The sequence below is a fragment of the Apis mellifera genome, linkage group LG6 (assembly GCF_003254395.2).
Source record: "Apis mellifera strain DH4 linkage group LG6, Amel_HAv3.1, whole genome shotgun sequence".
NCBI classification, from domain to species: Eukaryota; Metazoa; Arthropoda; class Insecta; order Hymenoptera; family Apidae; genus Apis; species Apis mellifera.
The window spans coordinates 2188230-2201034 of NC_037643.1; the positions used below are offsets into that span (position 1 = coordinate 2188230).

Genomic DNA, 12805 nt, shown 5'->3' on the forward strand with positions numbered 1-12805 from the left:
AAATACGTATATCTGGTTGGATTCTGTTAGATTTATGCACGGAATAGTCTAATAATTTTGTCTATCTTGAATATACATCCGTTGTTATTTGTTATGGAAAATTTTATGCGTGATTTTTTTTTTTTTTTGACGCGATACGATCGTGATAAATATTTTTTGAGGACATTTTGATGATTATATATTTTTTTTTTTTTGAGAGCGATTTAACGAGCTATTATTGTTACAAATATTAATAAAGATAAAGTTATTGGGCCATTCTCATATGTTTAGAACAATTCTTTTTTATATTTTAACAGAGATGTGAGATAATATTTTTTAAAAAGTTAATGGTAAGCTTTGTATAAAAGTTTATAAAATCTGTGAAAATTGGATATATTGTTTGTGTTCTTTTATTTCATTTTATCAATTTATTTTTTAATTTTTGTTATAATATTGCGACACGTGTGTTATTTGAACACACTCTTTTGAAAATAATATCGCTCTCAATCGTTTCTATTAATTTAAAGTTCAAATCAAATTGAAATCGTTTATAAAGATGAATTTTTATTATTATTTTTTTTTAGATAAAAATCGAGAAATATTATTTAAATATTTATACAGCTATGATGAACACATCATACTTCGTATCTTAATTTTCAAACAAATTCAATCTAAATACGAATCAATAAATTTCCTCTTTAGAAGGTAAGATCGATCCAATTTGACCGAATAAAAGTTTCGAAAGGGAAAAGCTTTCGATCTCATCCGCGATAAAATTACATCTCTGAGAAGAGCGAATTAACCAATTACTTCGCTACTAATAAAAAGAAAAAGTACATCCCCCACCTCCCACACAAGAGAGGTCGAGAAGGATCTCGTACTATTCTTCTTCATTTTTTTACCCTCCCTATCTCGGACAAATTGCTCGATTCACTGTAATGGATCGAGGCATGTTTCGGGTGACTCATGTAGGCCAATATAAACCGCGGTGACTGGGCAATATCGGAAGAGGAAAGGAAAGAAGAAAGCTTTTCTTCGAGAGATCTGCTCGACCAGCCTTGACCCTCTACAAATCTATCAATCTCTCTATACTCGACCGCGTTTCTCGATCCGCGAGAATCGTCACAATTTTTGCGAGAGAGCTTCGCTCCCCCCTCCTCTATCGTCGCAGTTTGTGCAGCTGAAACGACGACTAAAGCTCGGTTCAGTTTGTTTTGAGCTTGGTGATCATCGTTTGTCGCTTTGATCATCGAGTAGACAATAGGGACCGATGAAGCTTTTAAATCGTTTGATACGTGGCCAACGAGAACAACCGGGTCTACGTTTACACACGCCACTATCAATTTCGAGAGCCTCGTCTTCTCTTCTTTTTCTCGTGGGGAGTGTGAAATATTTTATTCCGTTCTTTTTATTTTTCTTCTTCTTTTTTCGTGTATATAAACGAGGAGCGAAATAGGATGTCGGTGATTTTTGTCCCCAAACAAAAGGGGACAAATTTTTATACGTATATAGGAAAATATAAACGGCATCCATTACATCGATCTTACGATCTTTTTTGCAATCAACGGACAAACGTTTTCGTTACGTTCCAAAGGATGGAGATATAGCGGTAGCGTGTTGCAATCGACGAAAGTGTTTTTGTTACGTTCCTTTTTTTTTTTTTTAGGGGATGGAGATACGCTAGATAGATAGTTGGAGAAAGAATGGAAGTTTTTACCGGTCTCTGCTTTCTATGTTTTTACTGTTTATCGTAACTTTTCTCTCGGAGCAGAGATTGAAACGGTTACTTGCAACACATTGTAGTTTTATTTTCAAAATGAAAACAAAGAGAGAGAGAGAGAGAGAAAGAGGAGAAAAAGAGAAAGTTAAATAATACAAGGAATAGTTTGGAAATGGTTGGATTACAGTATTCTTGGCCGCAATTTTTATCGATTATGCCATTAAAGAACTGCTAACGAGGCCCCTGCAGTTTTCGAACGTCATTAAACTAATGTCGCATACGTTGCGGTTTCTTTCTTCTTCATTGTGGCTAAAAGCATTCTATAATATTCCCTGGATCTTACTTTTTCTTTTCTTTTCATTTCTTTTTCTTTTTTTCTTTTCCAGAAATACTTAGAATTAACGTTTGCTCGTTTCGTTTTCATTTTCTTCGTTTTTTTTTTTTTTTTTAATTTAATTGTTTCAATTTCCTCTGATGTGTGTGGTATCTAAATAACGCTTAATTAAAATTGTTAATGAAAAACATTTAAGAATCAACAAAATTTTTCGCTTCAAAAATCACTTGTTAAGTATAATTTCATTATCGTAACAATTTTTTCTTTCAATTCTTGAATTGACAATAATATATAATATAAAATTAGTTTGTGAAATTAATTTCGCGATTTTATAATCAAATAATATTCTATTATTTTAGAGATTAGTTTAGAGAAAATAATAATAACACATTTATAAATCTCTAATCTTAACTGTAAACGTTTCCAAACTTTTTCAAAATTCATAGCGAACAGCAATAATCATAATTATTTATAAAAATAAGGAAAAAGAAGTAATACATTAGAAATTAAAAATTGAAGGATGATTAAATTATTGATTTTCGATAAATAGAAAAGACTTTGAAAAAAAAATTATCTCTCTTATTTTTCACATTTCTTAGAAAAATTCGTATGCCTCGAATAAAAAATTCCTATGAAATCTCAAATGTGTTGACTTGCAATTTAATCGAGAGATGCTCGAGAGATCGATATTTAATTTTATTTGAAACTTCATGAATAATTAAAATTTTAAACAGAGATGTTATTCGGTACATTTTCGTAATGAAATAAAATTTGCCATAAATAATTATCAAAATTGTACATTTTCCAATTTCACATTTTAGAAAATCTTATGACAAGGCAAAAGATTAAAACAAATGCAACAGTACAAATCAATTTATATTTTTATCCTAAATCTGAAGTTTAAGGATACATATTGTAATATTATATTATTATTATGAACTCATTTCATACAATAAAAATCCATCACACTTTTCATTTAAATAATTTGAATTCAATCTTACAATATACTCATAATTAAGATTTCAAATCTCATTTGGAAATAAAATTACGAAATAAATTAATTCTTTTAATTTTATTATAAACAAACTCAGAGATAAAAAATTCAGTAAAAAAAGTATTAAAATTAAAACAAGATAGTACGATTAAAAATTAATCAATTCTTATTTCTTTTCCCTTCCCGAATTTCGTGTATCATTTTAATCATCATATTTCATGCTTACATATTTATGCTTGCTGTCAGAAAAGAGCGGCGCGCAACAATGGGAGTCCAGCAACAGTGGCGGATAATCGGTCTAAAATTTCGTTCCCATAAATCGAACAATACTACGTAATATCCTCCAACGATAGATAACGACCTGCGCGTGTTACCCCCGAATTCGAGAAATTCGGGGGCGAATTACCATTGCCGCTTAACCAAAAACCTAATTCGAAATTGCAGAAACATGGGCCCCGGATGAAATGCGCCGCCTGCCGAGTGGTTGCCCACGCGGTGTGTGCGGTGAGTCTAAATTTCGCCTGTAAATCGAGTTTCCGGGACGTTGGGGTCCGCCAATACCGGGAACAGACAAACACTCTCCACCACTGGGTACACCGCCGCTCGCAGAAGGGAAAATGCGCGAATTGCGGCAAGTCGTTCCAATCGAAGCTTAGCTTCACATCGAAGGAGATAGTCGCTGTGAGTTGCAGCTGGTGCAAACTCGCCTACCACAACAAGGAGGCGTGCTTCAACGTTCAGAAGATCGGCGAGAATTGCGAGTTGGGCGTCCATTCGTCCATCATAGTGCCGCCATCTTGGATCGTGAAGCTGCCCAGGAAGGGCAGCTTCAAGAGCAGCCTGAGAAAGTCGCCCAGGAAGAAGAAGTCGGGGGGCAGCAGCAGCAGCACGTCGAGCAGGAAGAAGTCGAAGGATAAGGAGAAGGAGCAGGATAGCAAGGATCAGGGGAAGTTGTGGGTGGTGAAACCCATACCCACGCCCACCGTGAAACCCGTGTTGGTCTTCATTAACCCGAAATCGGGCGGTAATCAAGGTGCGAAGCTGTTGCAGAAGTTTCAGTGGCTGCTGAATCCGAGGCAGGTGTTCGATCTGACTCAAGGCGGGCCCAAAATGGGGTGAGTGAGTTTTATGAATAATAAATTCGTAGGGTATATGTTGAGATTATTAAGGGTGTCCCAAAATTAACGCAAGATTTGAATTAAATATAAAAGAGAGTTTTTGAAATATTATTTTTAAAATATTGTTCAATAATGAACCCTAAACTCTCAGTTGTCAAACTGTTCTTTTTTCAGGGTTGTCAACAACTTAATGCAAATTCAAATCTTGCGTTAATTTTGGGACACCCTTTATTATATTACGTGGAAATTCGAATTTTATAAAGTTTGTTGTTTGTATATATGAAGCAATTTTTTTGTCGATGGGAAATCTCTTTGAGGGAGTTTGAAAAATTTTAGCATTTTTGGAAATATTTTTCACATTTAAAACATTTGTAATTTAAAATTTTGCTTTATCTCGTGTCACTATAAAGTTATATTTAAAAGAAAAAAAATGAAACTTTGATTTTAAACATTAATTTTATCTCCTCTTAAAATAAACTTAAAAATGAAAAACGATGGACTATATATTGAAATATTTTAACGCATTGCGGACTGAAGATTGATGAATCATTCTTACACTTGTTATATTAAATTATTATTAATTAAAATTTTACGTTAATAAATTTTTGATATTATTTAAGAAAGATGTATTTATTATTTTTGCAATATATCAAGTTATATGTTTTTTAAATAAATCATAAGTAAAAATTTGTTATATGTTTTCTAACAATAAGATCAAGTCTGATTTATTTGTTTTAACAAGGATGTTATATAGAAAACTATAACTTCAATTTTATACGTCTTAAATTGATAGAATAGAATAGATAGAGTTTTAATTAGTTTTAATTAAAGAGGAAAGAATAGAAAATTGGAGGAATTGTATTGATTTGATACAATTGCATTTATTGAAGTAGTAAAATGTTATTATTCAAAAATGAAGTAATGCAAGTAATATGTGAAATTGTAATATTATGTAAATAATTGCAAATTAATTTTTTGAATTTTTCTGAAGAAGATAATAAATTAATTAATAAATTAGTTAATAAGTTGATTAATGAAATTTTTATAATTTTTTTTCATAATCATATCTTTCGTGTATCACATTTGCATTTTTTTCTTTATTACTTTAATATTATATTATGATATTTATAACAATTTAATTTTCTTTAACTAATTTATAGAATATGCTAACTTTTACAATTTTACATTTCAAAAACTATTTTCAGATGTATACTCTTTATTAAATATATATTAACAAAAAGAAACATTAAGAAACAAATTAATCATTTTACGAATTTTATTATATTTTTTTTACTTTTACTTAGTCTTTATGAAATTTGAAAAAAACTTATTGTTCATTGATGTATAAAGTATTATTTCTATATATTATTTTTAATTTTCTAATTTTTGTTATTAAGTGTAATTTATAGAATGAATGTATTTAATTTTTCAGTTCTTTAATTAACTCATAAAATACTTTTCCTTTCAAGAATAAATATCTCAAAAAAAGTCAAATCCTGTCCTTTTTCCATTTTAGAATTGATCCGAATTTTGGCAAAAGAATAAGTTAATTGAATGAAAATTGAATCGAGTTCATTGGATTAGTTGAAAAGAGTGCGGTTTAGTGGAAAATATGATAAATGAATGAGAAATTTAATTAAAGTTTTGCGGATATGGCAGGCAGCCAGGAAATGGCTGAATAAAAGTGAAGTTTTCAGTATAAAGCTTCTCGCTATGGTATTATTGAAATTTTCTCTAAAACTTTATTCAAAATTTGAAGCATTTTGTTTTGATTGTATTCGAAACGATATGTTAAACAACATTTGTCTGTGAATGATTTTATTATTATAATTGTGTGAATACAATGATAATTTTTTAAAAATTTAATTGTTGATGAATATTTTTTTTTTCGGCTTCTTGTTAAATGTTTACAATTTTTTAATTATGAATGAATTATTAAATGAAAAATTAATTATATTCGTTTTCATTATAAAATTCGTTTAATATTATGATCAAAATTTTATTTTAAATCATTAACGATAAACAATATTTTTGTTAAAATTTCATTTCACGAAATATATACATTCGTTTTTGATTTTAAAATATGTGAATTCATTAAAACATGAACATCATTTATAAAATATATTGATGTTATAAGACATTTATTTATAAAATGTTATACATTTAATTATTATTATTAAAACATATAAATGTATTATCTCTGACTTTATAGAAATTAAATGAAGAATATTAAATAAAAATCACATGTATATTGTAGAAATATTGAACATTTCATTTATATTTATCATATAAATATTACAGCATATTACACTTAATAACTTCAATATTAAATATTCATAAATAAAAATAAAAAATTTCAATAATTTAATTTTTTCTTTTTTTTTCGTGTTATGTATTAAATATATTTTTACAATTTAGCTCTCGTCTGATAATATTAAATGATAAGTAATTCATAACAATTTGGTTTGCAATTAATTGTATTATTTAATTCTAAAAAAATAAAAGAGATAAATTTTAATCAATGAAGATAATAAAGAGGAGAAAAAGCAATTACTATATTCTTTATTCTAACATTTTTTATTAATTTATTTGTTATTATAATATGTAAAAATTATATCTTTTTAAAATAATTTTTCTATCCTAATCTTCACCAAGAATCGTTAACTTTTAACATTATCTTTTCTCATTCTCCAATACTCATTCTCAATTAAATTACTATAACCTTTTCAACTCAATCTAACCTGTTATAATTCAACTTTCTCCTTTTCCAATACTATCCTTCCTAATCATTCAAAACTTCTTTATAACTCTAACAATAATAAAAACAAAAATCAATTTCCTCATTTTGCCATCAACACCATCCTCAAATCCTCTTTATCCATCAACTCAAACAATAACGAAATAAAAATTGGAAATATTTCTTCTTCATTTTTTCAGGTTGGAATTATTCAAAAAAGTTCCTAATCTTCGTGTTCTCGCGTGCGGTGGCGACGGTACCGTCGGCTGGGTCTTGTCCATCCTTGATCAAATCGGCGCATCCCCACCCCCAGCAGTAGGCGTGCTTCCCCTAGGAACCGGAAACGATCTGGCCAGGGCTCTAGGATGGGGTGGTGGTTACACGGACGAGCCGATCGGGAAAATTTTAACAAACATAGGGGAGAGCGAGACGGTGTTGCTGGACAGGTGGCAGTTGGTCGTCGAGAGGAATCCTGACGCGCAGGGCGACGACGATAACGGAAAGGGCAAAGAGAATCTACCTCTAAACGTCGTTAATAATTACTTCTCCCTCGGTGTGGATGCTCATATCGCTCTTGAATTTCACGAAGCTCGAGGTTAGTCCCTGCAGTCTCGTCCACCCCTCAGAGAAAGGGAGATTTTGCACCGTAATGGTGCGCAACAGTTTATTTAAATTATTTAGAAACGGTATCGTTGAACGCGTCGAGGAACAAGTATTATGTTATACTTGCCGGGGGAAGAACCTGTTGCGGGGTTATTCATATCTCATGCAAATGTCTTTTAGCGGAGCGCGATATTACGAACGTTAACATTAAGTGGGATGGGTTTTACATGCGAATTTATGTGACTTTAGGTGAATAGGCGGGATAAGAATAGTATCTTTGAGAAGAGTGAATGATAGGTGTGGATTAATTTTATTGGGGTATATTATTTTTTAAATATCTGGGAGAATGGTGAAATATTAAGAAAAAATGTTTCAGATAAAAGTTGAGATGTATCATAGAGTTTTAATATTTTTTTTTATAAATTGATGGATAAAGATCATATGAAGATCAATTTCAATTTTTGAATGAAATTATAATTGTAGTTTTTAATAAATAAATAATAATAAATAATTTGATCTTTCTAAAACTTATCATATAAAAAAGCAGAAATGCAAGAAACAATATTCTACTGTTTATATATTCTTTTTGTCTTTTATAAGTTTTATGACTTTTAAATTAAAATATCTCCTAAAATAAAGGTTTTTTGACATAAATTGTTTTCTTATAGGGAATAACGATAAAAATTATAATTCCAATTAATATTATATAATTCCAATTAAAATTAACTTTCATATGAATTTTGCAATCTATAAAAAATTATTAATACTACATAACGTATCTTTTTATAAATATTTTTTAATATTATTCATATTTTATCAGATATTTGAACGTTTTTGATTAAAGTAGATATATTAAAATATATATTAAAGAAATTATCATGAAATTTAAAAATATAAATTTTTTGCATATTTTTATTATTCCTTTTGATTATAATAGTTCTTTTTTTATTCATTATCTATATACAAACTAAATTTTATTAACTTTGTTTTCATGAATATTAATTTTCATGAATAAATTTTTTTCTACATTTCTCACATTTTTATTGTATTAAAAAACTTTTTATTAGTTATCTAATAGTGGAGTTTTATCATAAAATATATTAAAATATTGTAAAAAGAATTTTTTGAAAATTCGACATAATATAATTGTAAGAAAAATTAATTTTCATATTAAATAATATCGCAATTTTCTTCTTATTTTTAAATTTTCTATCAAACAATAATATGATTACTTATGAATTTCAAGATGTAAAGATAAGTTCCAGAAATAAACTTACCCAATTTGCATACAATACTTCATACATATTAAAATCTATTAAATATTTCACTTCAAACTAATCCTTTTTTTTCCTTATTTGAATTGTTTATTTTATTTTGCAATATTAAAATATCTAAGCCTTTTTTCTTTTTATATAAGTTAAGAAAAAAAAACATGGTTTTATTGGTGTGAAATGAATAATCATTCAATTAAAGAATAAATAAATATAAAAATAAATCTTATTCATCTGGAATTCCTCATAATATAACATTGCATTAAAATAAATAAGTAACTAAAATTTATTAATTAAAAATGACAATGGCGAAATATTTATACTATTTTTAATTGCCAATTGTGAAGAATAAAATAATTATAACAAAGAAAAGATAAGAATAAAAGTGAAAATTCGATCGTGTGTTACAGAGGCGCATCCAGAGAGATTTAATTCACGATTACGGAATAAAATGTTTTACGGTCAAATGGGCGGTAAGGATCTCGTGCGACGGAAGTGGAAAGATCTGTCGGAATTTGTCATGTTGGATTGCGACGGTCAAGATTTGACACCGAAACTGAAGGAGCATCGTGTTCACGCCATAGTTTTCTTGAACATTGCCTCGTACGGTGGTGGAACTCACCCTTGGGGCAGCGCGAGCGGAACCAAAGAACCATCGACGGAAGATGGACTGATCGAGGTCGTCGGTTTGACCACGTACCAGCTTCCGCTTCTTCAAGCAGGTGGCCACGGTACGTGCATTGCTCAATGCAGCACAGCTAAGCTGGTTACCACGAGGACCATTCCAATGCAGGTGAATTTCTTTCTATAACTTTATTTTATATGTATCGTTTTATTTTTATTTTTTATTTTATGTGTATTATAAATATTTTATTTATATATTATTATTTTTTTATACTCTTTTTTTTCTCATCTAGAGTAGATAGAACATTGTATAATAATAATGATGTAAAATTCGTGCCATTGAAATACATTTTTAATATTTTGTCTAAATATTTTGTAAAGTTTTTCTTGTTTGACAATATACAAGATATTAATACTTTAGATATTAATATTTGTGAAATATCTTTAAAGAGTTAATTTTGAAATAAAAACAAAATTTGGCATATAAAAATATCGATTAAAACTTATATATATATTACATTATATATAATAAATAATATAGTTAATATAATAGATATATTATATAAATATTAATTATTAAATCAACTATTAGATTAATTAAATAGATTATAGATTTTTCTGCAAAAATTTTTATAGACATTAATATAAACTAATAACTAAAGAAATATAGTTTAAATAGAAATTTACTTTATTTCTTAAATATTGTAATCATAGTTCTATTTCATGTTTTTTTTTTAATATTATATCATTTTGTATATTTTTGTACATTCTAATTTTACATAAATGCATAAATATCAGCAGTTTAATTATAAACAATTAAGTTTTCGTCAGATGAAGCGAGATAAAAATAGAATGATTTCACAGAGAGATCTCACTATTTCCATCTTGTTTCATCTAAATCTAAATTGTAACTTAAAAAGTAAGTTTTAACCGATACTTTTATAATGACTTTTATACTTGTTTTTATCTCTATGTATTCTAAAAATATCCCACGTATATATTAACATATGCACATAAATTACAACATAGACAGTTTTTAAATAATTACATAGTATGATAGAAAAGAATGACGAAACAAATTACAAGTGATCATAATAAATTATATGCTATATAAGTTTAATAATAGATTGAATATTATTACTGATTATTTGTTATATAATTAACTGGTTACTTGGGTTGTAATAAAAAGGAAATAGAAAAAATTAATTATTATTAACTCAACCTGATTTACAACATAAAAAAAATATCGTTACATAAAACACCAATTATTTATTGAAACTGCATAATTAAAATTATCTCAATGAATACAAGGATATCGCGAGATATTTTACATGTACGATAATAAAAATTGTTTTATAATTTAATGATTCGATTGTACATTCAATTATATGATTTATACAATCAAAGAAAGGATTATCATTCTTATTTTAGGTCGATGGCGAGGCTTGCCGACTGTTACCATCCATCATAAATCTAAAATTACTAAATAAAGCAACAATGTTAGCGAAACGAAGAAGTTCGAGCAAACCGCAACAAGATGTCAAACTGGAAAGATTAAAATTGCCGGTGATGAAGATCAAGATGTCAGATTACGAGAGATATCATCATGATAAGGATATGTTGAAAAAATCCGCTATCACGTGGATTGTGGAACCGCTTGATCTTGACGCTACCACAGATTTGGAATCTTTAAGAAAGATCCTGGCGAAAAACTATAACATGGACACTTGTTGCTTCCTCGATTGTAAGTATCGCCGTACAGAATTTCCGTTCCAACCATTTACAAGACTCTTTAGCCGCTTGTTGACAATTGTTACAAAGAAAGTTTCTTGAAATGATATATCTAAACTATCTGAGTAGTAATAATATAATTGTTAAATATTTCTCAAGTTCTTTTTTTTAAATTAAAATATTTTTAAAACATAATAAATGACATAATATTTTTATATATTTACATGTAAATAAATGTATCTAAATTATCAATCTAATTACCAATGGATTGTTATAAAATAAATATTATAGATAGTTGTAATTATAATAATCATTGTTACATATTTATAAGTTTTGGATATACATTCTGCGTTAATCCAATTTATTTCATTTGTTTTCTTAGAACAATTTAGAAAAATTTGATGCAATGCCAATTACAAAGTTCATTCATATTTTGTTAGAAAAAGAAAATAATTTTAAAATTTATATTTTTTGTAACTTTATATTGCTTCCATAGCCCAAATTCAATTAACAATTATTTAACGTATAATAATTAAAATTCATAGAATGTGGCTTGAAATTATATTATGAATATTATTCGAATAATTTTTCAGCATGCACTGCGGAACGATTCTTCAGAATCGATAAAGCTCAAGAGCAACTCCATTACGTGACCGATGTAGCTGTCGAAACGGTGTATGTTCTCGAAGAGAACGCAAATCAATCGAACGAATCCGAAGAAGCGAAGATATCTATGAATCAAAAATCGGATACTAGCGTACCACCAAGGTACTTACTTTTATTTATTTATCGAATTAAACTTTTTTTTTCTCGTTTACGGTAGATTACTCATTATTGCTCTCGTAGATAATCCTTTTTTTTTTAATACTATATGTTTCATATTTGTTTATAGTAAAACAATGTGTTAATTGTTGATTAAATCTTAACCTGTAATCGGCGTCGTATAATTTGAAAGATTCTAATATTTGATTATTTTTTTGGTTCTACATCTTTTAAAAGATAAAAGAGTTAATTTGTGTGTCATAAATAATGATATAGTAAATAATGTTATAATATTATTAAAATTAACTTTAATATATTTTGGAATAAAGTATGCAAAATTATCTTCTCTAATATATATTGAAAAAAATTTAAGCTTGATAATATTGAATTTTTTTTTTGAGGAATTTCTGAAACTCTATAACATTGTTCATATAATAACAAAAGTAGAGACGACGTCAGTTACAAAATTAATTTTGTTCTTTGTTTAACATAGATTGACTGTTTAGAGCCATTGAATAATATCATAGCGTTTCGATAATTTTATTATTTTATTTTTGTTATCTAATCTTTATTTGTATTATTGTTCTTTCTAATCTTTTGCATGGAAATATTAATTATTATAATAATTATTATATTAATAATTATTTCATATTCTATTTTAATATATTGTCCATAAATTAGATTGCAGTATGGTTTTTATCTGTCTTTATTAATTAAATTAATGAATAGAATTAAATAAATATACTCTAATATATGCATGAACATAATTTAAAATAAATAAAATTTCAGAAGTGGTTTTAAACGGTCAATTTTCTTTAAACAGAGAACAATATTTAATCTATATAACATAGTAGTTCACCTATTTATCTTTTATGTATATTGTTCACAGAGAAATTATTGAATAGTTCCGTATACAGTGATCTAAACAATGA

The 12805-nt window shown here is 27.7% G+C and overlaps 1 protein-coding gene across 3 annotated transcripts in view; it reads left to right on the plus strand.

Moving 5' to 3' along the window:
- LOC413071 (eye-specific diacylglycerol kinase) overlaps positions 1–12805 on the plus strand; it is a 125726-nt gene that overhangs the window by 106976 nt on the left and 5945 nt on the right. For all 3 annotated transcript variants that reach the window (XM_006557504.3, XM_026441287.1, XM_026441286.1), the window contains 5 exons: positions 3472–4142; positions 7083–7477; positions 9167–9549; positions 10812–11124; positions 11705–11879. In XM_006557504.3, the coding sequence (XP_006557567.2) occupies positions 3472–4142; positions 7083–7477; positions 9167–9549; positions 10812–11124; positions 11705–11879 (1937 nt within the window). The remainder of the gene's footprint in view (positions 1–3471; positions 4143–7082; positions 7478–9166; positions 9550–10811; positions 11125–11704; positions 11880–12805) is intronic.